Source organism: Elephas maximus, chromosome 4 (assembly GCF_024166365.1).
Source record: "Elephas maximus indicus isolate mEleMax1 chromosome 4, mEleMax1 primary haplotype, whole genome shotgun sequence".
In the NCBI taxonomy this organism is placed as follows: domain Eukaryota; kingdom Metazoa; phylum Chordata; class Mammalia; order Proboscidea; family Elephantidae; genus Elephas; species Elephas maximus.
Genome location: NC_064822.1, coordinates 63355827 through 63383752, shown reverse-complemented (window position 1 = coordinate 63383752; position 27926 = coordinate 63355827). Strand labels below are relative to the sequence as shown.

The 27926-nt window shown below is 46.7% G+C and overlaps 1 protein-coding gene and 1 non-coding gene across 8 annotated transcripts; both read left to right on the top strand.

The window, feature by feature from the left end:
- Positions 1 to 3: 3 nt before the first annotated feature.
- On the top strand, positions 4 to 27741 carry CHD4 (chromodomain helicase DNA binding protein 4). Of its 7 annotated transcripts, none has more exons than XM_049882283.1 (40): positions 4 to 146; positions 1036 to 1213; positions 4785 to 4906; positions 5124 to 5318; positions 5532 to 5650; positions 5774 to 6015; positions 6732 to 6859; positions 7115 to 7250; positions 7405 to 7583; positions 7791 to 8030; positions 8680 to 8883; positions 8996 to 9201; positions 9572 to 9703; positions 9785 to 9881; positions 10802 to 10993; positions 11482 to 11682; positions 11834 to 11971; positions 12249 to 12370; positions 12483 to 12656; positions 13010 to 13151; positions 13233 to 13364; positions 13480 to 13597; positions 14729 to 14853; positions 15183 to 15420; positions 15587 to 15762; positions 18484 to 18664; positions 18749 to 18835; positions 18926 to 19014; positions 19119 to 19252; positions 19593 to 19737; positions 19843 to 20008; positions 20271 to 20368; positions 20487 to 20616; positions 21090 to 21161; positions 21459 to 21596; positions 21852 to 21960; positions 22072 to 22204; positions 25879 to 26074; positions 26833 to 26996; positions 27170 to 27741. In XM_049882283.1, exons 2-40 carry the CDS (start codon positions 1114 to 1116, stop codon positions 27185 to 27187), a joined length of 5718 nt encoding a protein of 1905 aa, XP_049738240.1. In that variant the 5' UTR covers positions 4 to 146; positions 1036 to 1113; the 3' UTR covers positions 27188 to 27741. The 7 variants fall into 7 exon arrangements, with proteins under 7 accessions (XP_049738240.1, XP_049738239.1, XP_049738241.1 ...); XM_049882282.1 differs by having other exon boundaries at positions 25879 to 26077; XM_049882284.1 differs by having other exon boundaries at positions 5103 to 5318; positions 7444 to 7583; positions 25879 to 26077.
- On the top strand, positions 20046 to 20185 carry LOC126076598 (small Cajal body-specific RNA 11). Its single transcript, XR_007517529.1, has one exon. It is a non-coding gene; the product is annotated as a small Cajal body-specific RNA 11 (non-coding RNA).
- Positions 27742 to 27926: the final 185 nt, after the last annotated feature.

Here is a 27926-nt window from a genome sequence, read left to right as displayed (position 1 = left end):
CGGTGGGATTTCCCGGCCGGTGTTTCGGGCCCTTTAAGAGGCGACGCTGGAGCCGGAGCCATTTTCCCCCCTTCGGCCGCGGCGAGGAGGAGCCGGAGCGGGAGTGACACCGGGCCAGCCTCTGCGCGACCTGCGAAGGCTCCGGGGTGAGGAGAGCGCGGGGTTCCCTGAGAGACGCCCCTCACAGCTCGACAAGCCCGGAGGGTCGTTCCTTCACCCACTCCTTCCTCAGGCGTCCCCAGACCCGCGAACTGCCCTCTGTCCGGAGGAGCCAATCCTTCTTCTCCCTTCCCTGCAGGGTGCCCAGCACCCTCCCTTCTCTACCCTAACCAGGCCTGAGTCTTGCTCCCCGCGCCCCCTACCCCGGGCTTAGTCTCCCACAATGCCCGGCGCCCGCCCCCTCGCCCTTTGCTCTCTTGCCCCCCGGGACACGTGGCCCTGCCCCCTTCCCGATGGGGGCTCCCTTGCACCTAGTCCCTGCCCCTGGACCCCCGGAGCGCCCGAACCTCCACGCCCCCTCGTTCTCGCGGCTCTTGAGGAGAACCTGAGTTGTCCCAGAGGACAGTCTTTGGAGAGCTGCCCTGTCTGGGGACTGGCCCCTCCCCGGGCGCAGGGAGGCGCCCCCCCACCCCCAAGTGACCTTGTGTCCCCGAGCGCCTCACCGCCCGCCTCCTCTCCTGCCCTTACCACCGCCCCCCCCCCCCGCGCCGCGGCCACTCGGACGCCCCCCACCGCCCACCCCGTCACACCCTGCTCAGTCCAGCCGGCTTCTGTCCTCCCCACGGCTGCACCAGCCTGCCCTCAGGGGTGTCGCTCCTTCTCATCTAGGGGCTCCTGTTGGGGAGCTGGCTTCCGGGCTGCCCCCGAAGAGTGTGGAACTAAGTTCAGCCCGAGTGGTTCGGGTGCCCTGCTAGGGTGGCTGGGTGGGGGGGGGGGGGGCCGGTGGTAGTGGTGGGCGGAAAGAGCGGGTGGGTGTGGGGGAGGGGGACTGCGCGTCACTGACTGTTCTCTTTCTCTCCCCCCTCCCCCGCACAGTGACTCGGGCCAGTGTAGAGGGCCCCAGGCCGCAGGCAGGAGCAGCTGGGCCAATTCCCTGGCCAAGAGCGGAAGGGGATGGCGTCGGGCCTGGGCTCCCCGTCCCCTTGCTCAGCGGGCAGTGAGGAGGAGGATATGGATGCACTTTTGAACAACAGCCTGCCCCCACCCCACCCAGGTAACATCTTCCCCCAGGACCCAGGGCAGGAAGGAGGCATTTGGGTCCTCCCTAGTGATTCTGGTAAGGCAGGGTTGAGTTTCTTGTCTCTCTCTGCAGTCTCAGGTGGAGGGCATCCGAAGGGAGTGGTTCTCTTTTGCAGAGCTCTTGTGTGAGGCGGGTGGAAGCCATGTGCCTCTGGGCACCTGGACTGAGATGCCTGCTTGCCGCACTGTTCTGGAGGAATGCTCCTCAGTTCCCAGATGAGGGAGCGCTCTTGACTGGCAGGCATTACCATATGTGGGTCCTTGGAGGAGTGCGGGTAGCTGGGACTCCTGGAGGCTATTGGGATGGGGTGTCGAGGGATTCTGTTTGAGGACCCCGGCTAGGCATCTGTGTTAGTAGAATACTGTAGTTGCTACTGCGGAAAGGAAGGAAAGAGCTTTTTACGCTATCTGATTATTTTTAGCTTCTGATCAGTTACCGGTTTTCTATGTTTCAACTGTGTGAAGTTTGAATTGCGCTCCTCAGCCGGGATCTAGAGTGCTTTTAGCCAGGCAGATTGCTGGAATGTTTTGAGTGGAGATATAGGGGCTAGAGGAGCATGTAATAGCCTCAAGGTTGTACTAGGAGAGGCTGAAGAAGGGAGGTGACATGCTGGGCACTCCTCCTCCCCTGGTGAGTGGACATAATCTTGGCTTTTTCCACAGAAGCTCTGAGGCAGAACTCTGTGCCTGTCGCCTGGGGTTTGAGATAGTGGTATGTAGTATTTGTGAAGGTGTTAAGGGTTGTGCTATCAGTGTTTTAAGGTGCTTCCTTGGACTGGCCAAACTCGTGTGGTTATAACCACCATGCCTGATTGGAGTAGCCCTTGTCTATCATCAAATGATGATTGATGTCATGCTCCTAAGCAGATGTCTCTCTCATCTGTCTTTTCTTGTTCAGAGCTCCTAGTTAAGTCACCTATTTGTTGTCTTGATCTTTTTTTTCTAGCTTTGTTTTTTCTACGTGCCATTTTTTAAATCTTTCCTGCTTATATTTTTCTCCTTATTCTGGAGCAAACTGGTCTTGCTTTTGTTTCCCATCAAATGTCTTTCACTTCTGCCTTCCCTCTTTTAGCTCCAGCCGGAAGTTGAGGTGGTCTGGGAGAGATGCTGCCACATTTGGCATTTTCTAAGTTGGAAGCCTTCTCTTTAACCTGAGGCCACTTAGGAGAGGAGTCAGTCTTGGTGTCCTCTTCTCATGTTACTGAGTCTTCAGCTGTTGGGATAGAAAACTTAGGCTTGAGTCTCATCACTGTGTAGGGTAGGGTGGCAGATTTCTGCGCTATTGCCCAAGGAGGGTTGTGAGTTGGTGATGGTGGTAGATGATCTTGTCCTTTCTGTGAGGGGCATGAGAGTTAGTGCTGTTGAGCTATTGTTGGTTCCACATTTTGGCCTCCCAGTGGCCCCTTGGTGTGGGGCTGACCCGTGTTGACTGGGAGATGTGCAGACTCCCTGGGTGAACTCTGCCCCAAGCTGTAGCATGACCCAGTTTTTCCACTTGCCACACCCAATTCCTGCCCCTTTCCCAAATCTGCCTCTATATCTTAGCCAGTTTGCTATTTGCCACGTCAGCTCATTATCTGCCTGAAAAGTTTGGGGGTCGTATGTACATGGAAAGGTGTCTCCTTTGCTTTTATGGATTTGCCCTGTCTTCACTTCCTGCGTTTACGCAGGTGGCAAAGGGAAAGAATGGAACTGTGGCTGACTGGAGGGGTGACATGGGGATTGCTGGGGAGAAGCCTTTAAGAAAGTGATTCTTCCTGGTAAGATCCAGGCCGGTGTTCCATTCCCAAGGGAATGGGAGGGGCGTTCTTGTGCCTGGCCTGATCCTGGGCTGAGTGGGAAGCGGGGAGGCTGATGGTGCTTTGTCCAGCCAATGTCTCATGTTTCCTCATATCTGTCTAGCTCAGGAGGGACAGGGCCAGAGATGTTTTAGGGCCACTTTGTGGGGGTCAGGAGCTAAGAACATGTGCGGATTGAAGGAAGTATATCATTCCCCACATTCTCCAGGTGCTGCTACTTTTTTCTTGGTGTGGATATGAATCCCGTATGTTGGATCTGTGAGGGTGGTTTAGGATCTTGTGGCCTAGATTCTGGGCGGGGAAGAGGAGGTTGCTGAGCTTCAGAGGTTTCTTGTGGACTCCCATTCCTCAAGCTAATTCTTTTAGGTATCAGAAACTTGGGGAGAAGGTTGTTTGCTCTGACCACTGCTCCAATGAGTCTTCGTTAAGTCTTAAGCTCTGATGATTAAAAAAATAAGTGTAATTGAGGGAGGAACCCAGTCCCTCTCACAGCCAGTATTACCCTTTGTATTTGTATTGGTTTCTTTGCCTAGGACATGAGTGTGGCCTCTTGGGAGTTGTCTTATCCCAGAGTAGGTGATAGAGATAGGTGGCATTTGGGCCTGGGGTCAGGTATAATTTGGGAAGCCTTCTGTGAGGGCAGTCTTTTCCTGACTACCTCTCTACCCCGCCCCCCTCCCCTGCCACTTCCTGTCTGTCCTATGTTGGCAGCTGGGTGCCCTGGGCCTGCTTCTGCGGTCAGTAGCCATTTTCCCTCTCCTCAGTGGGTGAGGCACTCCCTCCTTCTTTCCACTCCCTTCTCCACTCTCTCCCCCTCCTTGGGCGGGGGTGGCTTGGGAAGAGGGAGAGAGAAGGGGGGAGGAGGGAGCTGGTGTACTGGTGTGAATGTCTATTACAAAGAAAGCTGCCTTCTGGCCTTCTCCTCCCCGCTCTCTGCCCCTTCCCACCTATCCCAGCCCAGGAGCTCTCAGTATTACCCTAGGCTTTGTGTGTGCTCCCAGCCAGGGGAGGAGGTGGAGCCAGATGGGAGGAGGATTGGTTGAGGTGGGGGTGGGGGGATGGTGACAGCTGGGCTGATTTGGGCCCCTGGGGAGATGAGGCTACTGACCCTGGAGAAGCTGAGGAGGAAACTGCAGGGCTGGAGATGGGGGAAAGGAAATTATGTTTGGGAGTAGGCGAGAGATTGGGCTGGCAACTGAATCTAGGACCTGGAGATTCTGTTTGTTTTGAGCAGTGATACCCAAAGGGGTTGTCGAAGAGTGTGACTTCTGGAATTCCTAGAACTAGTATTCTGGGAATGTTGTAAGGAGGTCTGTACTTCTTGCTTTGTGGATGGGACCTTCATTTTCATTCCTTCATTTATACAATACTTGGTGATCGGTTGCAGCAAAGGGTCAACTAGGCCTAGACCTAGTTTTCTTACTTGGTTAACTCTGAGCAGCTTGATTCAGCTGCACTGGTGAACATGTAGAGGACTTCTGTTAGGAATGGGGGATAGGAGGCTGGAGTCTGGACAGCTGCCCGAGGTGGGCCTGGTCTGGCTTGCAGTCCTATTTCGGGTATATACAGCTCTTTCTTTGTCTGTTTTTGTCCTGGGTATCAGCTTCCTTCTGTGGAGAGTATAGCAGTTCTCAGTGGAATCTGGGACAAGAGGTGGGGGAATAAAGTCTAAAGTCTCTGGATTAGGCCCTAACCTTTTGCTATTGATCTTTTCCCTGCCTGCCTCCCTTTGCCGTATATATATAGAAAACGAGGAGGACCCAGAAGAAGATTTGTCAGAAGCAGAAACTCCAAAGCTCAAGAAGAAGAAAAAACCTAAGAAACCTCGGGACCCCAAAATCCCTAAGAGCAAACGCCAAAAAAAGGAGGTGAGTGGGTGACTGGAATGTTATGGGGAATGAGAGGAAGAAGGGAGGAGCTCTGAGAAGGGTGAGGGGCTTTTTTTTTTTTTTTCCCCTGGAGTGGCGGGCCAGGTCCTGGGGATGAGCCTCAGGGCTGTCCTGAGGTGAGCATGTGTGTAGCATGTGTGTGTCTGTCTCCCTCTTTCCCCCTCCCCTGCTCCAGCGTATGCTCTTATGCCGGCAGCTGGGAGACAGCTCTGGGGAGGGGCCGGAGTTTGTGGAGGAGGAGGAAGAGGTGGCTCTGCGCTCAGACAGTGAGGGCAGCGACTACACTCCTGGCAAGAAGAAGAAGAAGAAGCTTGGACCTAAGAAAGAAAAGAAGAGCAAATCCAAGCGAAAGGAAGAAGAGGAGGAGGATGACGATGATGATGATTCAAAGGTGCCTGGACTTCCGTTCTCTTCTTTCTACTGTTAACTTGTCAGTTGTTTCCCAGATACTCTTCTGCTCCTTAGAATGTTTTCTCTCCAATTGTTTCTAATTATCTCCTCTTAGCTTTTTTACCCTGGTCATGTAAGCCTTAGTTTCACCTCACATCCCTTTAGCTAATACGGGGTCTAGGTGGCAAGTCTTTTGACGTTTCTCTGTGTGCAGGAGCCTAAATCATCTGCTCAGCTCTTGGAAGACTGGGGCATGGAAGACATTGACCATGTGTTCTCAGAGGAGGATTATCGCACTCTCACCAACTATAAGGCCTTCAGCCAGTTTGTCCGGTAAGCAGGAGGGTCTTGGGGACTGGGGGAAGAGAGTGCTTCTGTAATCTCTTTTTGCTTCTCGTTCACTTTCTTCTACTGTTAAACGTTTTGTTTTTTTTTTCTTGTTTATTTCTGCATCAGACCCCTTATTGCTGCCAAAAACCCCAAGATTGCTGTCTCCAAGATGATGATGGTTTTGGGTGCAAAGTGGCGGGAGTTCAGTACCAACAACCCCTTCAAAGGCAGTTCTGGGGCCTCGGTGGCAGCGGCAGCAGCGGCAGCAGTGGCTGTGGTGGAGAGCATGGTGACTGCCACTGAGGTTGCACCACCGCCTCCCCCTGTGGAGGTGCCTATCCGCAAGGCCAAGACCAAGGAGGGCAAAGGTGAAGTGGGACATGGGGAGGGGAGGGATTAGTATAGTCAGGATGTCAGAGACAGAGTAGGAATGGGAGTGCTGTTCTACCAGCCCTAAAGGTCGAAGATAGGATGGAGGAATGAGTCTTGGATTTAGAAGGAAAATTTTTTTTTTCAGATTTTTTTTTTTTAAGTTGGGCTTTAAGGGAAAGTTTACAGTTTAAGGTAGTTTATCATACAAGAACTTATACACACGTTGTTATGTGACCCTATTGCTTTCTCTATAATGTGACAGCGCACTCCTCCTTTCTACCCTGCATTTCCCATGTCCATTCAACCAGCTCCTGTCCCTTTTTGCCTTCTCACCTTGCCTCCAGGCAGGAGCTACCCATTTAGTCTCATGTATCTACTTGAGCTAAGAAGCACTCCCTTCATGAGTATCATTTCATGTCTTATAGTCCAGTTTAATCTTTGCCTGAAGAGTTGGCCTCAGGAATGGTTTCAGTTCTGGGCTAACAGAGAATCTGGGGACCATGTCTTCTGGGGTCCCTCCAGTCTCAGTCAGACCATTAAGTCTGGTCTTTTTACTAGAATTTGAGCTCCCGACCCCACTTTTCTTTAGGAGGGAAATTTGGGGTGCTAAACAAATTTGCTGAGGCCAGCTTAGGTGGAGATTTTATTTCTTTTTCTGTGTTATGATGTATATTTATTTAAATTGTCTGATCTTGTTCTGTTCTGATTTTAGGTCCTAATGCTCGGAGGAAGCCCAAGGGCAGCCCTCGTGTACCTGATGCCAAGAAGCCTAAACCCAAGAAAGTAGCTCCCCTGAAAATCAAGCTGGGAGGTTTTGGTTCCAAGCGTAAGAGATCATCGGTGAGAGCCCAGCCTACCCCTTTGGTGGGGGTGCCATTGTCTAATAGAAAGGGTGCTATCTCATGGCAGGGTCTGTTCTTCACAGTAGGCATATAAGCATGTGGGGAGTTGGCCACAGAACAAGGTGTGAATAGGCTTCATATATAACAGTCCTTGCTGGATTCTAGTACCAGCAGTGAGAGAGTGATCGCCTCCCTATCACTCTCTCCTTTACGTTGGCTTAAACCTCTAACCTTACCCTTTTCATTCTGCCAGAGTGAAGATGATGACCTGGATGTGGAGTCTGACTTTGATGATGCCAGTATCAATAGTTATTCTGTTTCTGATGGCTCCACCAGCCGCAGTAGCCGCAGCCGCAAAAAACTCCGAACCACAAAAAAGAAAAAGAAAGGTGTGTTTCTTTTTTGTATCTTATATGTGACGGGTCGAGGTTGGAATGATGGGGGAAGAATCTCCCTAAGGAGATAGGGATGGGTTTTTTTGGGGGGTGGGTGGGGGGAGGTAGGTTTGTTCTAATAACTGGGCTTTCCCTCTTCCTTGCCCAGGCGAGGAGGAGGTGACTGCTGTGGATGGTTATGAGACAGACCACCAGGACTATTGCGAGGTGTGCCAACAAGGCGGTGAGATCATCCTGTGCGATACCTGTCCCCGAGCGTACCACATGGTCTGCCTGGATCCGGACATGGAGAAGGCTCCTGAGGGCAAGTGGAGCTGCCCACACTGTGTGAGTACCTGGCCGTTGTGGCCCCTTGGTACCCACGAGAGGAAGGGTGGTATGATGAAACTTTTTTGGGGTTGGGTGGGAGAAGTGGTGCTGCTGCTGGTTGTGAGCTTTGGGGAAGCATTCAAAGGAAGGATAGGCAGTGGGTTCATGCTTGGGCGGCAGGGGGGCGGGGTGGTAATAATCTGAATCTCTTGTTCTTTACCGCAGGAGAAGGAGGGTATCCAGTGGGAGGCTAAAGAGGACAATTCAGAGGGTGAGGAGATCCTGGAAGAGGTTGGGGGAGACCCTGAAGAAGAGGATGACCACCATATGGAATTCTGCCGGGTCTGCAAGGATGGTGGGGAGCTGCTCTGCTGTGATACCTGTCCTTCTTCCTACCATATCCACTGCCTGAACCCCCCACTCCCAGAGATACCCAACGGTGAATGGCTCTGTCCACGTTGTACGGTGAGTGACTGACCCCGGGCAGGGTGGGAGATGTGGACTACAGCACCTAGCTGAGGGTTTACCACTTTTGTATGTAGGCATCATGAGGCTGAGGTGCAGGTGAGGTTATTGGAGAACTATAGACATTTCAGCTCTGAGACAGGTATTTTTCCTTCCTCATGTGGTCTTGGCATAGTTTTGTCTCGGGAAAATGTAGGACTGACTTTGAACAGAGCAGTCGCTGTTTCTCCACCTTGCTTCAGAGGGACGGAGCACTGTGCTAGCCCAGCACATGCTGTCTCCAACCCTGTCTCGACACCCTGCTTCAAGGTCTTGGTAGCTTAAAGGGGCCACTTACTGCTTTTAGATTGCTCAAGAGAGGAATTCTGGGCTCTAGGTCTGTGTGTCCACTATGCTTACTTGTTCTGGGTTTTATTGAAGTCTAACTGTTGCTTTTATTAAGCAGGTAGGAGTGATAGTGTCAGAGAAATTCTGGAAGAAGTTCAGAAATGGAGAGGGAATTCTAATACTCTCTCCTGAGAAGGGTCCTGGGATTAGATCTTCTTATTTGAAATGGGGTTTAATAATCCTTTGACAAGGTTGATGCTGTGGGCTGTACCATCTCCTCCCTTTGGTTATGATTTATTGTTGGATCATCTCTTTCTCTCAGTGTCCAGCTCTGAAGGGCAAAGTTCAAAAGATCCTGATCTGGAAGTGGGGCCAGCCACCGTCTCCCACACCAGTGCCTCGGCCTCCAGATGCTGATCCCAGCACTCCCTCTCCCAAGCCGTTGGAGGGGCGACCAGAGCGGCAGTTCTTTGTGAAATGGCAAGGCATGTCTTACTGGCACTGCTCCTGGGTGTCTGAATTGCAGGTAAGCCTGAGATAAGGCTAGTGATGGGGGGCTACAAGAGGGTAGTGAGAAAACAGCCTTGTGGGTAGGAAGGAACACAGCTCCTGGTGACTTACTCTCTTTCTGCTCGCAGCTGGAGCTGCATTGTCAGGTGATGTTCCGAAACTATCAGCGGAAGAATGATATGGATGAGCCACCTTCTGGAGACTTTGGTGGCGATGAAGAGAAGAGCCGGAAACGAAAGAACAAGGACCCTAAATTTGCAGAGATGGAGGAACGTTTCTATCGCTATGGGATAAAACCTGAGTGGATGATGATTCACCGAATCCTCAACCACAGGTACTAGTGGCACCAGGCAAGAGTAGTGGTCAGGCACACTGGTGGTGGGCAGCACATCCATTGGGAGACTCCTCTGGCAAAGGAATTAAGAAAATGTGAGTTACCCGTAACTTACATTTAGAAGCCACTTGATATATTATTTTTAACAGACTGAATCCTGGTTTTTGAGCCACAGGAGAGTATAGATCAGAGATAACATTTGGTCCACAGACTGGTATAGTGGAGGCTACGAATACATGCGGAATCTGTGGCTTACCTAGGGGTCTAGTTTGGAACATACGCTGTTCCCAGTTCTTGAGAGCAAGGCTGACTTAGGAAGAGAGGAGAGTTGCTGTCTGGCTCTGAGGGTTTTCTCCCTTTGACCATGCAGTGTGGATAAGAAGGGCCATGTCCACTACCTGATCAAGTGGCGAGACTTACCCTATGATCAGGCATCCTGGGAGAGTGAGGATGTGGAAATACAGGACTATGACCTGTTTAAGCAGAGCTATTGGAATCACAGGTGAGTGACTTTGGGTGAGAAATGGAGTTGCTTCTTGTTGGGAAAGGCTCTGGGCAGCTGTTTGATGTCCTCCTTCTGTAGGGAGCTAATGAGGGGTGAGGAAGGACGGCCAGGCAAGAAGCTCAAGAAAGTGAAGCTGAGGAAGCTGGAGAGGCCTCCTGAAACACCAACAGTTGATGTGAGTTGGGGCAGAAGAGGGGAGGGCACGATTTGGTGGGTGTGAGGATATATCTTGTCAGCTCCAGTCTAATGATGGTGCTGTACGTAATGACGCGCAAAAAACTTCATAGCTGAGGATGCTTCATGAATTCTGTTCTCCCTTTTCTCTATATCTGTAAACTAGAAAAAATACTGGGATTGTTTCATCACCAGAAAAATGAAAACATAGGAGGTGGTGTTTTATGTGATTGAGGAAGTGCTGTTTAGGGAGGAGCCACGCAACCAGGCTTTCATGAAACTGGTATTGGAACCTGGGTCTTTTGACTCTCAATTCACGGCTCAATTCCGCTGAGTTTTGGTTGTGTAATGTGATGCACAATGTGATGTGAGGAGGGTTAAGGTTAAAACGATTGATCTAGGAGGAACATATGATTATACACTTGGTTGATCTTGACTGTCAGAGTTATTACACTGCTAAGGAAGACCAATCGCTAAAAAAGGACATCATATTCGGTAAAGAAGAGGGTCAGCAAAAATGGGTAAAACCCTCAATGAGATGGATTGACACAGTAGCCTTAACGATAGGCTCAAACACACCAAAGATCGTGAAGATGGCACAAGACCAGGCAGCATTTCGTTCTGTTATGCCATGAGTTGGAACTAACTTGGTAGCAACTATCAACAATAACAGGGAGTCTGTGATGTGTCTTTCCTCAGGGATCTGCAGTACCAAGATCTTCATCTGCCTGATAGATTAGTTGCCTTGCTTCCTAGATGGTCCTAAGTCAACACAACATTACAACCAATGAGAATCTTTTTCTCCAGAATTTTTTGTGGCAATCAAGAAGAAGGTAGTGAGGACATGTGAGGAGGCAGCTGCTGCCTTGTGGAAGGAAGGAATTCCTTGCTAGCTCTTGACTTCTCTGTTTCATCCTTCAGCCAACAGTGAAGTATGAGCGACAGCCAGAGTACCTGGATGCCACAGGTGGAACCCTGCATCCCTATCAGATGGAGGGTTTAAACTGGCTGCGCTTCTCTTGGGCCCAAGGCACCGATACTATTTTGGCTGATGAGATGGGCCTTGGGAAGACTGTACAGACAGCAGTCTTCCTCTATTCCCTCTATAAGGAGGTAAGAAGAGCTAGGGCCATTAATCTTGTGGTCTGTCCTGGGTATTTTGTGTTCATAATCTTCTCTTGTACTCTGAGGAGAGTAAAAAGAAGAAAAAAATGGTTGATGAGCTTGAAGAACACTTGAATGGTATTAAGACAGACAGACACGCAATGATTTGAGGGAATGGAGCCATGGGTGGAATTAATGGTGGGTGCAGAGAGCCTCAGTACTGGGGGAATGACTATGTTTTGAGGTAACCAGAACTGTGGGTGGAATTAGTATGGAAAGACCTAATGGAGGAGGTAAGATTTCAAGCTCTCTGTAAAGGTGGGTCATGGCTTGGTAGAAAGGAGTGGGTGGGGCATTTTCATAGAGAAAGCTGAGCGTAGAAACAGCAGCGCAGATGGCAACACTCAGCTCTTGGAGCAGGGGTAGAGAAGAAAGCTGGTGTTTTAATGTGATGGGGAGCTCAGTCCTGACTCTGCTTTTTCACTTCTTTCTTAAAGGGTCATTCCAAAGGCCCCTTCCTAGTCAGTGCCCCCCTTTCTACCATCATCAACTGGGAGCGGGAGTTTGAAATGTGGGCTCCAGATATGTATGTGGTGACCTATGTAGGTGACAAGGACAGCCGTGCCATCATCCGGGAGAACGAGTTCTCCTTTGAAGACAATGCCATTCGTGGTGGCAAGAAGGCCTCCCGAATGAAGGTATCTCAGTACGAGGGCGGTCCCCTAGAGGGGCCTGCTATGGGCTGGTTTGCAGAATAATAGCTGGGAAGTGGTGAAGCCTGATAAGTCTCCTAGTTTTGCTTACACCAGAAGGGTTGAACGGTAGTAACCAGGTTGCCTTCATGTGCAGAAAGAGGCATCTGTGAAATTCCACGTGCTACTGACGTCCTATGAGTTGATCACCATTGACATGGCTATCTTGGGTTCTATCGATTGGGCCTGCCTCATTGTGGACGAAGCCCATCGGCTCAAGAACAATCAATCAAAGGTGAGAGGGTAGGGACACAGTTCTGTGGCCTCCTGCTCTAGTTCTCTTGTACCAGCCACTCATTAAGAGGAAACCTAGGAGGAGAGGGAAAGGGAAAAAATGGTTTCTGCCTCCCTTCCTCACTTATGATTGCCCTTGGTGGCCAGGACAGGGAGCCTTAAAAAGGGGATGGAGGTGGACGAGTCTTACTATTTGGCAGTGAAACAAATACTAAGTTTTGCAGATTCACTGGAGCTGTATGTTTCATTCTATTTTACCTCCCCATCCGCTTCACCAGTTCTTCCGGGTCCTGAATGGTTACTCACTGCAGCACAAGCTGTTGCTGACTGGGACTCCATTACAAAACAATCTAGAAGAGTTGTTTCATCTGCTCAACTTTCTCACTCCTGAGAGGTTCCAGTAAGTGTGCGTTTATCCATAATTGGCTCATAATGCTGACTCTTTTAGTTCCTTGTGTTGCCCGTTTCTTACATCCTTTCCCCTTCTCTAACTACCTCTTCTTTTTCTAAAGCAACTTGGAAGGCTTCTTGGAGGAATTTGCTGATATTGCCAAGGAGGACCAGATTAAAAAACTGCATGACATGTTGGGACCTCACATGTTGCGGCGGCTCAAAGCCGATGTGTTCAAGAATATGCCATCCAAGACAGAGCTGATTGTGCGTGTGGAGCTGAGCCCTATGCAGAAGTGAGTTGGAAGGGACAGAAGCACTGACTCCATTTTGTAGACACAGACATCTGCCAGTCTGCAACACCAAGTTTCAAGGCTTCTGGGGACAAGAGAAAGCAAGGCCTGAAGAAATCTAATGCCAGGGAGCTGGAGCACATAGTTCAACTTTGGTCAAACTCTTACTTAGTTATACATTATTTAAAATAACGATGATGACGATGGTGGTGGTGGTAGGTAATCACTTCTGGCCTGAGCTGCTTGTTAGGCTTCCTTGGCTCCAAAGTGGGAAATGTTGGGAAGAAAATCCCAGACCTTGGGAGTGGATTAGTCATTTAAAGGTGCTCTGTCTGACCTGCCTTTCTACCTTGCAGGAAATACTACAAGTACATCCTCACTCGAAATTTTGAAGCACTCAATGCTCGAGGTGGTGGCAACCAGGTCTCCCTGCTGAATGTAGTGATGGATCTTAAGAAGTGCTGCAACCATCCATATCTTTTCCCTGTGGCTGCAATGGTACATCATGCTACCTTTTGTTCCTATCTGGATTAGAACTTCTCAATTTGAGTTTTCAGTATTTTTTTCTTCTTTTTTCAGGAAGCCCCTAAGATGCCTAATGGGATGTATGATGGCAGTGCCCTAATCAGAGCATCTGGGAAATTACTGCTGCTACAGAAGATGCTCAAGAACCTTAAAGAGGGTGGGCACCGTGTACTCATCTTCTCCCAGGTAATGTGCGAGCTGGGCCGGGAGCTTTAGGGGACAGTAGTAGACAGTGCTGAGTGATATGAGGGAAGGGAATATCACCTTACTCCTCCATAGTTCAGCTTTGCTCCTTTTCCAGATGACCAAAATGCTGGACCTGCTAGAGGATTTCTTGGAACATGAAGGTTATAAATATGAACGTATTGATGGTGGAATCACGGGGAACATGCGTCAAGAGGCCATTGACCGCTTTAATGGTGAGAGAGAAGGAGCGGTTTATTTCCTGGTATCCTCATTCACTTGTATTTTTGGACCAGCCACTTCTTCTCATGTATTTGTTTTTCTGTATAGTTCTTTTGGTTCTTCGTCATACGATACAGAAGAGTAAAGCTTTTTGAATGTCCTGATTGGAAGAATGTATGGGACTATTCCTAGGAGGTTTATTTTCTCTTTGGGGTCTCTTTCTGCTAGAAAGGAGAGACTGTTTTGTCCAGCCTTCCTCATTGTATCTTGAGGTCCAGAGAGGGACCAGAACTTGCCCAAGCTCAAACAGCAAGTTAGCGGCAGACTTGTCTCAGGAGATAGTACCTTGTTTTCTTTTTTTTAACTTTTCATTTTGAAATAATTTTGAACTTAAAACTTGCAAAAATAGTACGGAGAGTTTTATGTATACCCTTTACCCAGTTTCTCTTCATAATAAATAACAACAGGACAACTATCAAAACCAGGGAATTAATTAACATGGGTATAACGTCATTAAACTACAAACTTGAATTTTACCAAAATTTCTCCTAATGTTCTTCTGTTTCAGGTGGCAGTCCTGGATTCCACCTTGCGTTTAGTTGTTGTGTCTCCTTAGTCTCCTCCTATCTGTGACACTGGATTCTTTCCTTTTCTTTCATGACCTTGGTACTTTTGATGAGTACTGGTCAGTTATTTTGTAGAATGTCTTTTAATTTGGGTTTGTCAGATATTTTCTTGTGATTAGGTCGAGAATATACATTTTGGACAAAAATGCCACAGAAGTGGGGCTGTGTCCTTTCCAGTACATCGTATCGGAGGGGACATCATGTTGATATGTCCCATTATGAATGATGTTAACTTTGATCGCTTGATTAAGGTGGTATCTGTTGAATTACTCCACTGTGAAGTTGTCATTTTTCCCATTGTAGTTGATAAATATCTTCAGAAAAACTTTGAGGCTGTGCTGATATCCTGTTTCCCTTAAACTTTCATGCACTGATTTTAGTACCCATTCATGGACCTTGCTTGCAACGATTATTACTGTGGTTTTGCTTAATGGGGTTTTATATTTCTGTCATTTCTTCTACATTTATTAATTGGAATTCTAGAGACACTTCTAATGGTGTTTTGGGTTCCTTTCTTAGCCCCAGGTGCTCAGCAGTTCTGCTTCTTGCTTTCCACTCGAGCTGGGGGCCTTGGAATCAATCTGGCCACAGCTGACACCGTTATCATCTATGACTCTGACTGGAACCCCCATAATGACATCCAGGTGAGCAGAGGTGGCAGTCTGGGTATATAGTAAGTTATTGGAAAGACAAAGCATTCTCTGTGAGGGCTCCACCAGCTGGAATTAGTTGTTTAAGTGAGAAACATTAGATTTTCTTTTTGTCTTTCATCTTATTGTGAGCCAGAGAGATTGGGTTAGCTTTGGCTCTATTTTGGGTAACATGACTGTGCAAAAGGAAGTTTTATATGAAGACAAGCTGCAGCCCCTGCCTTGTACTGGATTTAGCTGTTAATGTGGAATTCAAGGCAAGAGCAGAAACAGGAAAATAACGGTTACTTCATTTTCTGAATTCGTTTGCTGCCCGACTCCAGGCGTTTAGCAGAGCTCACCGTATTGGCCAAAACAAGAAGGTGATGATCTATCGGTTTGTGACCCGTGCTTCCGTAGAGGAGCGTATCACACAGGTGGCAAAGAAGAAGATGATGCTGACGCACCTAGTGGTGCGGCCTGGGCTAGGTTCCAAGACTGGATCCATGTCCAAACAGGAGCTTGATGATATCCTGAAATTTGGCACTGAGGAGCTATTCAAGGATGAAGCCACAGATGGAGGTGAGCTGGTCAGAAACCTACATTTTGGTGTGGGGCTTGGCCTTCTAGAGGGTAGAGAGTATCTTTGATCCCTAGAGTTCTGGGACTTGGACCTAGTGTCCCGTGGAACTTGCTTTCTGCACTGCAGCTGACTTTGGGGTATGTACCCCTCCATGATTCTTTATAGGAGGAGACAACAAAGAGGGAGAAGATAGCAGCGTTATCCATTATGATGATAAGGCCATTGAGAGATTACTAGACCGTAACCAGGATGAGACTGAAGACACAGAACTGCAGGGCATGAATGAATATTTGAGCTCATTTAAAGTAGCCCAGTATGTGGTGCGGGAAGAAGAAATGGGGGTGAGTATGAGTCCGAGACAATGCTGTGTATGGTGATTGGTGTGCAAACTGGAGTTGACACCAAAATGGTATTTGAGATAGGAAAACATCTGTAGGCAAGTTAGTGCCTTGATGAACTGATACACCTCTTCCCTTGGAAACAAAGACTTAACATGGCTAACCATCTTCTCATCTTTGCCTTGACTGTCAGAAAGCTGATGGCCAAATTTCAGGCTTCTAACAGCTGTATTGGCTTGTTACCAGAATCTCATTTTTCTCTTACGTATTTTATTAACCCTACAAATTTTTGTTTGCTACATCAACATCTTTTGAGAAAAGGCAGGAGGTAAACACAGACCTAGGCACCCTATCACTGTGCTTTTTTAAAAGATGAGAATTGCTGCTTGTTTTCCCCATCTTTTTTAATAAAAAGAAACAAGTATGTGGCTGTTTTATCATAATATATTTTTTTTTTCCCCAAATGATATAAAAGGGTGTAAAATGAAAAATAAAATCCACTCTCCTGGTTCCCTTTAAACCACTCAGCTCAGGGGTCTTTGAATTGGCACAGATTTCTGGTGGTCTTTGCCATCATCTCTCATCCTTTCAACTCTGGGAACCTTTTCCTCTTGCTGTATTTTTCTGATACATACCTGATATCTTTGTTTTGGAAGATGGTGCTAGTAACCTCAGTTTATGTGTAGCTGTGGCTAAAAAGTCTGACATAGATCTATAGACTAGTAATTTTTAACTAAACACTACCCTACCGATTGGGCACGTCCTATTCTCGTCAGTAGCAGTGACTACGTAGAAATGATAGGGCGGCATGTGCTCTAAGTGGTTGGGAGGTGAGGGCTGCCACCCCTCCATCCAGTCGACAATATCTGCTAACGCCTATAAAGCATACAGATTGCTCTTTTATTAGTGACTGCAGCTGCTGTTGACTTCCTTAAAAAAATACATACGTATATTTTTTAATAATATTTTATTGTGTCTTTGCTGAAAGTTTACACAGCAAATGAGGTTCCCCTGTGACAATTTCTACACAGATTGTTCAGTGACATTAGTTACATTTTTCACAATGTGTCAGCATTCTCTTTAATTGCATTTTGGTTGTTTCACTTCCAGTACTCTAGTTTCCCTGCCCCCCTTAGCTTCTCATCTTTGCTTTAGGGTAATTGTACTTCTTTCAGATATTTTTAAAGTTTATTTTTTGAACTTTAATAAGCGATGTATAACAATTGACACGGTTCAACATTCAAAAGATACAAAAGTATCTCTTTTCCACCTCTCTCTGGCTTCCCAGCTCCTTCCCTGGGGACAGTCAGTGTTTTCAGTTTCTTGTATATCATTACAAAAATATTTCATGCGTATACAAGTTACATATTTATATATGTATGTATACATACATGTGTATACTTTTTCTTCTGGGTGCAAAAATAGTGTATTGTACATAATATTCTCTACCTTACTTTTGCCCTTTTAATATATCTTAGAGGTAGAGTCTGAATCAGTACGTGAAGACATAAAGAGCTTTCTCCTTTCTCTCTCTCTCTTTTTTTTTTTTTTTTTTTAACATAGTATGTCCTTTTTTGGGAGTACTGTAGGTCCACAATGGTAAATATTTAGGTTGTTTCTGGTCTTACGCTATTAAAAAAAAAAATTAGCAGTGGTTTAATCCTAACGTAAGAAACTCGGAATCAGTGATCCTTGAGTGTCTGAAAAAAAAATATAAGACCTTCAGAGGAACATAAACATTGGACCATGGGTTTTTTGTTTTTCGCAGACAGTTGGTAAACTTTTGTGTATAAAAGTTTATGGCCCTTCTCTTTTATCTCTTTTTTTTTATCTTATTTTGTTGTTGTTGTGGAGAATATACACAGCAAAATATACACCGATTCAACAGTTTCTACATGTACAGTTCAGTGACACTGATTACTTTCTTGGAGTTGTGTAAACATTCTTCCCCTCCTGTTGTTCCTCCCCCATTAACATAGACTTGGTGCCCCCTAAGTTTCCTATCTAATCTTTCAAGTTGTTGTTGTCACTTTGATCCCATATAGATTGTTGTCCAGTATTTTAGTTTTGTCTTTAAAAAAAAAAAAAAAAACCACAGGTTAAAACATTATTGATCTTTGCTGAGGTGGTCTTCTCTTTTATCTCTTAAGAAAATCGTTTGCAAGTGTTTCATAAGCTTCTTCATGCTACCTTGTTAAGGCTCTAAAACCAGTTGCCGTCAAGTCGATTCTGACCTACGGTGACCTCATGGCGACAGAAGGATTGGCAGTTTGAACCCACCCAAAGGTGTCTTGGAAGAAAAGTCTGGTGATCTGCTTCTGAAAGGTCACAGCCTTGAAAACCCTGTGGAATGCAGTTCTACTCTGCAACACACGGGGTCGCCATGAGCTAAGGCTCTAACTTCTACTTTTTCCTGGCTCCCAAACTATATTTCCATCTGTAAAAGAAAGGAGAAAAAAGCATACTATCTCTTCATGTTTCTCGTGATAACAGCTCCATCCCATGTTTTTCTTTAGTTACAGTGACTGACTGCTAGTCTATACATATTAACAGGAGCCATGTCCTGCCAGTTAAATTTCTCCTATGTTCTTAGATCTGAGCAGGCACACCAAGTATTTGAGCCCAGTCATGAAAGGAGCTAGCAGAATGGGAACTGTGAGGACCAGGGGTGGCTGGTGGTGCTGACTTCAGCACCCCTGAGTCCTGGCCCTCCCTCTGTCCCAGGAGGAAGAGGAGGTAGAACGGGAAATCATAAAACAGGAAGAAAGTGTGGACCCTGACTACTGGGAGAAATTGCTGCGGCACCATTATGAGCAGCAGCAAGAAGATCTGGCCCGAAATCTGGGCAAAGGAAAAAGAATCCGTAAACAGGTCAACTACAATGATGGCTCCCAGGAGGACCGAGGTGTGTGTGGCCGGCCCCGCCCCCCACCCATGGGCCGTTCTACTAGAGCAGTGGGCCCCGCTCATCTGCCCTCTCTCCCTCCAGATTGGCAGGACGACCAGTCCGACAACCAGTCCGATTACTCGGTGGCTTCAGAGGAAGGTGATGAAGACTTTGATGAACGTTCAGAAGGTGAGAGCTGTGCCTTTCTGCTGGTTTTCTAAGTATTGCTTTGTCTAATACCCTTACCAGTGTCACTCATACATTCTTTTCTTCTTGCAGCTCCCCGCAGGCCCAGTCGTAAGGGCCTGCGGAATGACAAAGATAAGCCATTGCCTCCTCTGTTGGCTCGCGTTGGTGGGAATATTGAAGTAAGTACCATAAGATTCTAAGGAGGGGCGGGTGAGTGTCAGATATTGGGTCTTTGATGGAGTAAGACCTGCTCCTTCTTGACCTAGAGTCATTCTCCCCTTAGGTACTTGGTTTTAATGCTCGCCAGCGAAAAGCTTTTCTTAATGCAATTATGCGATATGGGATGCCACCTCAGGATGCTTTTACCACCCAGTGGCTTGTGAGAGATCTGCGAGGCAAATCAGAGAAGGAGTTCAAGTAAGTTGAGAGCTGGCACGACTGATATGGAGCAAAGGTTTCTCTCCAGTCATTCCATAGTTCTGGTCTAGGCTGTGCAGGGAAATTGGCTGTTACCTCTGCTGAAGTTAGCAGGTGACACTGTTTGTTAGTAATAACAGTTCTTTGTGTTCCTCCCTCCCCTGGGAGTGAACTAGGGGCATGATGTGGGGTCACCAGCCTTCCAGTGTGATGGTGGGCTTCACCTCAAGGTGGAGCCATAGTCTTTGCCTGGGATAATGCCTAACTGGAGATGGGAAAGAATCTCATCTGGGAGTTGGCATGACACCTTGTTTATCTCATCTCTCTACTTTTACTACAGGGCCTACGTCTCTCTCTTTATGCGGCATTTATGTGAGCCAGGAGCAGATGGGGCTGAGACCTTTGCTGATGGGGTCCCCCGAGAAGGCCTGTCTCGCCAGCATGTCCTTACTAGGATTGGTGTCATGTCCTTGATTCGCAAGAAGGTGAGCCCTAACCCTCTTCCGTTGTTCAGGGCTTCTAGGGGAAAGTGGAGGACCAATAGGAAGGAGCTGGAACTGAGTCTTCAACTTCCTGTCCTGTTGCTGCAGGTTCAGGAGTTTGAACACGTTAATGGGCGCTGGAGCATGCCTGAACTGGCTGAAGTAGAGGAAAACAAGAAAATGTCCCAGCCGGGGTCACCTTCCCCAAAGACTCCTACACCTTCCACTCCAGGGGACACGCAACCCAATACTCCTGCACCTGCCCCGCCCACTGGTAAGTCTCCCTTCTACCGTTTTCTGTCCCACGCTTCTTGTCCTGGCCTGTGCATTCCTACTTCCCTGTGCTCAGCTGTAACAGGGGGGTCTGTGGCAGGACGAACAGCAGTCTCCTCTCAGTTTAGGAGGGCTGTCCTAAGAATAGGGCTGGCTCTTAAAGGCACGAGAGGACAATTTAAGATGAGACAAACTGGGAAGGCATGACCTTCTCTCTTATCTAGGACCTTCTTCCTAATTGATTGCCTTCTATTGGTCTGCAGAGGATGGGATAAAAATAGAGGAAAATAGCCTCAAAGAGGAAGAGAACACAGAAGGAGAAAAGGAGGTTAAATCTGCAGTCCCTGAGGCCACTGTTGAAGTAAGAGGATGGGGGTGACTAACTGGATGCCATACCAGAGGGAAACGGATAAGCCCACTCACTCTTCCCTTTTGGTGCTGGCCTGTCTGCTTCATCATCTGTCTTTTTTCATTTGAAGTGTACACAGCCCCCTGTCCCTGCAGCAGAGGATGAAAAGGTCCTTGTTGACCCTCCTGAGGGAGAGGAGAAAGTGGAAAAGGCCGAGGCGAAGGAGAGAACAGAGGAGCCTATGGAGACTGAGCCCAAAGGTATGCACGTTTTCAGGCACTGAGGTCCCTGTGTGAACCACAGTAGCTCTTGCACTTCCAGCCCGGCTGTGGATACCAGGAGGAAGTGATGGACGGAAGAGGCCTGAACCCTTGACTATAAATTTTGGGTCTTTTTTCCTGGTGCAGTGGTTAAGAGCTTGGCAGCTAACCAAAACGTTGGCAGTTCGAATCTACCAGCCGCTCCTTGGAAGCCCTAGAGGGCAGTTCTACTCTGTCTTACAGGGTGTCCATGAGTCTGAATCGACTCAACTCGAAGGCACCGGGTTTAGCTTTTTTTTTTTTTTTTAAATGACGTTAAAGCTGATGTGACTCGACTTCTAGCTACAATTGCCCGAATTTCCCTGGACTTTAATCATAGAGATTTTTAGGATTATTCCAATTGGATAGTAGTGTGGAACAGAGAAGAACATTCTTTCTTTAGGTAGTCTCCTAATACCATCTGTTCTGCCCAGGTGTTGCTGATGTGGAGAAGGTGGAGGAGAAGTCAGCAATAGATCTGACCCCCATTGTGGTAGAAGACAAAGGTGGGTGTTTGGAGAAGCTAACTGTGGTTTAGAAGGACTCTAAACCAGAAGCCAGGACTTCATTGCCACCTGCTTCCCCAGCCACACTCCTAGTCATTTCATCTCAGGTTAAAAGACTCCATCTGTTCCACATTAAGTTATCAGTGTGCCAGTGGTACCTTTTTCCTGGGTCTGAGAGAAACCTGTGTGGAGAAGGGGTGGAGGTGAATGGCTATTTTGTGGCACATAGTGCTTTTGGTAAGGGCTATGGTCCTGGGCTTGTCTGCAGATGACACTTTTCTTGTGCATATCCTGTAGAAGAGAAGAAAGAAGAAGAAGAGAAAAAAGAAGTGATGCTTCAGAATGGAGAGACGCCCAAGGACCTGAATGATGAGAAACAGAAGAAAAATATCAAACAGCGTTTCATGTTCAACATTGCAGATGGTGGTTTTACTGGTATGGAAATGAAGGCACCACTGGGGCTAGAAGGATTTCAGGTGAAATTGAGGTTCTTGTCAGAAACCAGGATTCAGAAGCAGGACCCCTACTAGATAAGGGAATGCCAGACTGAGGGTGTACTCCCCTGGGTTCCAGGTTAGAGAGCCAGAGGCACGCTACTAAGATGGTGTCTGGGGGCAGGAACCAGTAGCTTTTTGAATTCTCACAGTTGTTTATCTTTTTCTCCTCAAACTTGCCAAAATTCCTCCTTAGAATTGCACTCCCTTTGGCAGAATGAGGAGCGGGCAGCCACAGTCACCAAGAAGACTTATGAGATCTGGCATCGACGGCATGACTACTGGCTGCTGGCTGGCATCATAAAGTATCCTTTGCCTGAGTCTGTGCTCAGGTCCTTGGTGAAGGGCTCCGAAGGTCTCCCCATTTGAGGTTCTTACTTCGCTTGTTTTGTTTTTCCTGAGCACTTTTCCCATAGTCATGGCTATGCCCGGTGGCAGGACATCCAGAATGACCCACGCTATGCCATCCTCAATGAACCTTTCAAGGGTGAAATGAATCGTGGCAATTTCTTAGAAATCAAGAATAAGTTTCTAGCCCGAAGGTTCAAGGTGAGCAGTTTGGGGGAGGAATACAACTTTCTAAAGTGCAGAAGGGACTGCAAAGGAGGGAGTCTGTTCATCTGTTCATTCATTCAGCCATACTGTTCATTGTGTTTTGTGTACTTCAGCTACTTACCCATTCCTACTTTCTTATCCCATGAAGGGATTTACTCCCAAGTGACTTAAGCATTAGGGATAAAGATATACAGCCTTGAAAAGTAACCAGCTGTATAAGAACTGTAGGTGACTGTGTGCCTCATGAATGATATAGACTAGTGCAGTGGGTTTGTTGGGGAACACTGTAGATTGGAGTGTTCAGGAAAGCTATACAGAGGTGGAATTGAATTAGATCTCTGAGGAGGCAGGGCTGTCAGTGGGATTTTCCTATTTTTTTTCTGGGTCTAAGAGATATTTGTGTGGAGAACGGGTGGAAATGGATGTGGAAAGGAGATGTGAAGACAGAGCTCTGTTTTCAGAAACACTAGGGCTAAACCCAGGACTGAAGGGAGTCTCATTCAGTAATTCTGCAAATGTTTGTTGAAGGCTCCTTATGTGCAGACCAGTAAATAGTATACGAGGAAGGTAAGACATGGCTCTTAGGCTAAGAATAATTGGGGGTTGGTGCATGGGGAAAAATGTACGCTAATAAACCTTCCAGCATTATGTGCAAGTCATCACTTGATAAAGGGACGAAAAGACAAATACAGCATGTTGTCTCTTCTAGATGAACTTTCAGTTTAATACAATAGAGGCAAATGTGTGACCAGATGAATGCCATTCTGTGTGTCTGGAGGGAGACTGCTGAATGCCATAAAAAAATTCTCCAGAGGAATATGGGGAGGGGGAAGGGAGCTCACAATTGGCTTCATGGAGATGACATTGGACTTAAACTTTGATGGGGGGGATAGAGATTGAGTAGAAACAGTAATGTGTTGAGTAGAAACAGTAATGTGTTTGAACCAAAGGAATTAGATAGGGCAAAGGCAGAGGCTTAGGGTGTTTGGAAATAGCAAATAGTCCATTTGCGCTAAGGTAAACATTTGTGTTTGGTTACAATCAGAGGTAGGCTGGAAAGAGGTAAGGGCTGGAGGTCAGTAGGTGGGTTTTGGTGCCAAATTTGAGAGTATGGACTTTATAGTTAATGGGCAAGCATCGAAGGTTTGTGAACAGAGTTTTAATACAACCAAGGGAAGTGGAACAGCATTCATGAGACTGTAGAACTGTCATGTAGTCATGAGGTACGAAGGGCCTGTGCTGTGATGCTAGTTGTGGGAAAGGAAAAAGATAGGGATAAAGGAAACAAAATGCTATTTACAGATTTTACTGTAGAGGTTGGCAAATATGTTCTACATAGGGCTAGATAGTAAATATTTTAGACTTTGTGGGCCATACAGTCTCTGTTGGAAAGACTCAGCTTTGGCCTGTAGTGTGGAAGCAGGCATAACCGATAAATAAATAAGCATGGATGTGTTCCAAACAAGCTTTATGGATTCTAAAATTTGAATTTCATATAACATTCACAAAGCATCACTAAATGTTTTTTTTAACCAATTAAAAACATAAAAACCATTCTTAGCTCTTGGACTATATAAAAACAGGCGGCAGACTAGATTTGACCCATGGGTAATAACTGACTCTCCGTAGATTTGAGATACAAGGGAGTGAGACTCCAAGTTATGTTTTAAACCTGTCACTGTCTTAGTTGCTGCTGTAGTGGTGTTATAACAAATACCACAAGTAGGCAGCTTTAATGAACAGAAATTTATTTTCTTACAGCTTAGGAGAACAGAAGTCTGAATTATGGTACCAGCTCTAAGGGAAGGCTTTCTCTGTCTTGGCTGTGGGAGAGGGAAGGTTCATGTCTCTTTTCAGCTTCTTAATTCCTTGGCAGTCTGCATGTGGCCTGGTGTCTGTATGCCCTCATTGTGCTTCTGTGCCTAATCTGCTTTTTGGCGTCTCACAAAGTGTTTGGTTTGAGACATACCCTACACAGAGGAGGCCTCATTAACATAACAAAGAAAATTCCATTCTCAAATGGGATTATATTCATAGGTATAGAAGTTAGGATTTACAGCACATATTTTTGGGGGACATAATTTAATCCATAACAGTCACTGAGAAAGTTAAATTATCATTGGCAGATGTAGAGAAGTGAGAAGGAGAAGGTTGTAGAAAAGAATGACTGAGTTCAGTTTAGACAAGTTGTTTGGTGTTTCTCACAAATAAACACGCCTCCCCACCACCATAAATGAATGGGATCAAAGTGTGATCAACTGTAAATGAATGGGATCAGAGTAATGGGGCACTAGAGGCAATTCTGAGAGTCATCAGTCATCTGCATAGAGGTGCAGGCTGAAGCTAGGAGAGGGGAGCTCTGTTGAGAGAATACTACAAAAGAACGAGAGCCAAGGGTGAAACCTGGTTCCTCATATGTAACCTCATAGTTCAGGGCAGGAAGAGGGAGTTGTTAGTGAAGGAGGCAAGAGTATATTGATTGAAAGATGTTTGGTCTGTTTGGGTAGGAGTTAGTAGGCCGTAACAGGGCTAGGTCTTGTGGAAGAAACAACAGCCCGTTATTCTCATACCATCCTTTTTCCTGGCCCCTAATGGATTCATTCTAAGAACGAATGGATACTTGGTCAAGTTAAATCTTCTCATAATTTATGAACTAACAATTCTGCTCCTTGAAATACATTTCAAAGAGCCCCTTACAAAGCTCCATCAGGTGACATGCGCAGGAGTGTTCATTACAGTATGGTTTTTGGTGGTGGGGGCCTGGAGGCCAACCAGATATCAGGTTGGGAGAGCAGGTAGATAAAATGTAGATTCAACAAAATACATGTGCAAATAACAACATAGATGGACCTTTTAAAAAGAATGTGTAGTGGGAAAGGAAACCCTGGTGGCATAACGGTTAAGTGCTACAGCTGTTACCAGATCCACCAGGTGCTCCTTGGAAACCCTATGGGGCAGTTCTACTCTGTCCTGTAGGGTCGCTATGAGTCGGAATTGACTCGACAGCAGTGGGTGGTGGGTTAGAAGTGGGAAAAATAAGAAATAGCATTTTATATGTATGTAACAATCTTCGGAAAATTAAAAACATGCATCTGGAGCAATAATATTTAAGTCTTCAAGAACATTCACACACAAAGACATAGTAAATATATTAGGATCGTTACCTAATAGGAATGCGATATGGAGATAAAAGAAACAATATTTTTAAAGACTTAAATGACATGGATGGTAGGTATACCCTAATCTGAGAAATCATGGATTCAGGCTACCATGCAACCTTTTTGAAGGTGAAGACATAATATGGATATATATACAGTATGATCTCAATTATGTAAAAAATATATATGCATAGAAAAACCTGGGGGGGGGGACATCAAAATGTTAACAGTATCTCTTAGGAGGTGAGATCATCTATGATTATTTTAATTCTTTATGCATTCTGTATCTTATAGTTTTTATTTATATGTAAGAATCAATAAAAGGTAAAGATTTTTAAAATCATCATGGACCCCAATCCAAAAAAACAATGCATTGTTGAACTGTTTGGGTGTGGGAAGCCATCCATAAAGCTCTCCTTAAGTTCCCATTACCTGGAGGAAGGGGACAGGCCCACTGGATGAGGCTGAGAGTGTCAGTCCAACTCCCTTGTCCTTTTCATCTTTGTCCAGCTCTTGGAGCAAGCCCTGGTGATTGAGGAACAACTGCGCCGGGCAGCTTATCTGAACATGTCAGAGGACCCCTCTCACCCTTCCATGGCCCTAAATACCCGCTTTGCTGAGGTGGAGTGTTTGGCGGAGAGTCATCAGCACCTGTCCAAGGAGTCGATGGCAGGAAACAAGCCAGCCAATGCAGTCCTGCACAAAGGTAGCCAGTGGCTCCCCTGCCTCCTGCTGGTTCAGCCACTTTCACCCCACCATTTCCCCAACACACACATACTTGTTTTCAAACCTTTCAGGGCCCCTTTGGGAGTTTGGGATGTGCTGGGAATCTTTGCCTTCTTTCTTGGGAACTTAGTATCTTAGAGGCAATCAAGGACAGCAGTTCTGTTCCTTCTGCTAACTCTTAATGTATTCAGGTTCTTGGAGGTGGAAAGCAAAGCAGAATAATATAGTGTCATCTGGGATACTTTAGAGGTGATGTCAGGTTATTTAAGATTCCTTCAAATTCTAGACCCTTTTCAACGTTTTGTTCCTAATTAAAGTAAAACATTGCAAGGAAGGTGGAGGGTGAAATGAGGAAAAATGAGGTTGTTATAAAGGGAGTAGGAGACAAATGCAGAAGGTGGAGAGGAAAGACAAAAGCAAGAAAAGGGAACAACAGAAATAAGCTTCTCTTGAGAAGTGGAAGAAATACAGAGAATAGAAAGCAAGGGAGAATGAGAGTTAGGTGACTTTAAAAAGCATAGAATCATGAATACTTGGAACTGAAATATGAGAAATAGGAATTTGACCATGGTGGAGGGCCAGGTCAAGGGACTTAGTGACAGAAGACAACACTTAACACTCTTAGCATATTGCAGTCACTTGGTCATTAGAAGTGATGAGCTGGCCCGCTGTAGTAGAAGGATCTCAGTCTTGACTGCCATAGCTCACCATCTCTTTTTTTGCCGCCCCGCCCTACAGTACTGAAACAGCTGGAAGAACTGCTGAGTGACATGAAAGCTGATGTGACTAGACTCCCAGCTACCATTGCCCGAATTCCCCCGGTCGCTGTGAGGCTACAGATGTCTGAGCGTAACATTCTCAGCCGCCTGGCAAACCGGGCACCTGAACCTACTCCACAGCAGGTACGGCCATTTTCTTTCAGCTTACTCTTCCAGCAGAGCAATTCTGGAACTTTTAACTCTGCTCTGTGTCGCTAGCTAGCTTTACATACTGAACCAGGTGGGGTTGTCTTATCAGAGTTTTCTTGGTGAATTCCTGTGGTCTGGAATTCTGACTCTGTTCTGTTTCCTTACAGGTAGCCCAGCAGCAGTGAAGATCCAGACTGATGATACCACCTTCACCACCAAGCAGTGACCTTCCTCTTTCCTTTGTCCCAACTTCTCCCCTGGGGGCCTGAGAGATTCATTCCTTCTGCCCCATCTTCCGTGTTGTAAAGGAACAGCCCCCGTGCACTGGGGGAGGGGAGGGAGTGAGGGGCAGCGGTGCCCTTCCTGCTGGAGAGACATGCAGCAGTAGCGCCGGCGCCATCTGCAGGGAGCTGGCGGGCTGGCCCTGGTCTGGGCCCTGGCTTCTCCCCACTGTAACGTCTGTTACACACAAACTGTTGTGGGTTCCCGCCAGGCTTGAAGAAAATGATCTGAATTTCTTCCTCCTTTTGGTTTTATTTTGTTGGGTTTATTTTGTGTTTTCTTTTAATCCTTTTTTGGGATATTCAGAGTGGGCCGGGCCCCTGGGCGAGACACAGCTACCTCTGTTGGCATCTTTTTAATACCAGGAACCCAGCGGCTCCAGCCACTGAGCGGCTAGAACGAAATAAAATGAAGAAAAAATAAAATAAAAAAAGGAACAGAACCAAAAGCATAAAAACCACAGCAAATTTCTTGATGAAAATTGAAAATAAAAGTTTCCTTGTATTTTAGTGCTCTGGTTCAGTGTGGGTGTAGGTACAGGTGGATAAGTGTGTATCATAGGAGTGCTGGGGAATGTAATTGAAAGCTAGGAGTTTCCTTGTGTTCTCATACTCCATGAAAGACCCATATTGTGTCTGTGTG

What these genes read in the sequence shown, in the direction of transcription:
- CHD4 (XM_049882278.1), top strand. Translation starts at nt 1,114, where the DNA reads ATGGCGTCGGGCCTGGGCTCCCCGTCCCCTTGCTCAGCGGGCAGTGAG. An exon ending in CCTGGGTGTCTGAATTGCAG is followed by an intron (nt 8,884 to 8,995) that starts GTAAGCCTGAGA and finishes TTCTGCTCGCAG; the next exon opens with CTGGAGCTGCATTGTCAGGT. An exon ending in CTGCTGGCTGGCATCATAAA is followed by an intron (nt 21,961 to 22,071) that starts GTATCCTTTGCC and finishes CTTTTCCCATAG; the next exon opens with TCATGGCTATGCCCGGTGGC.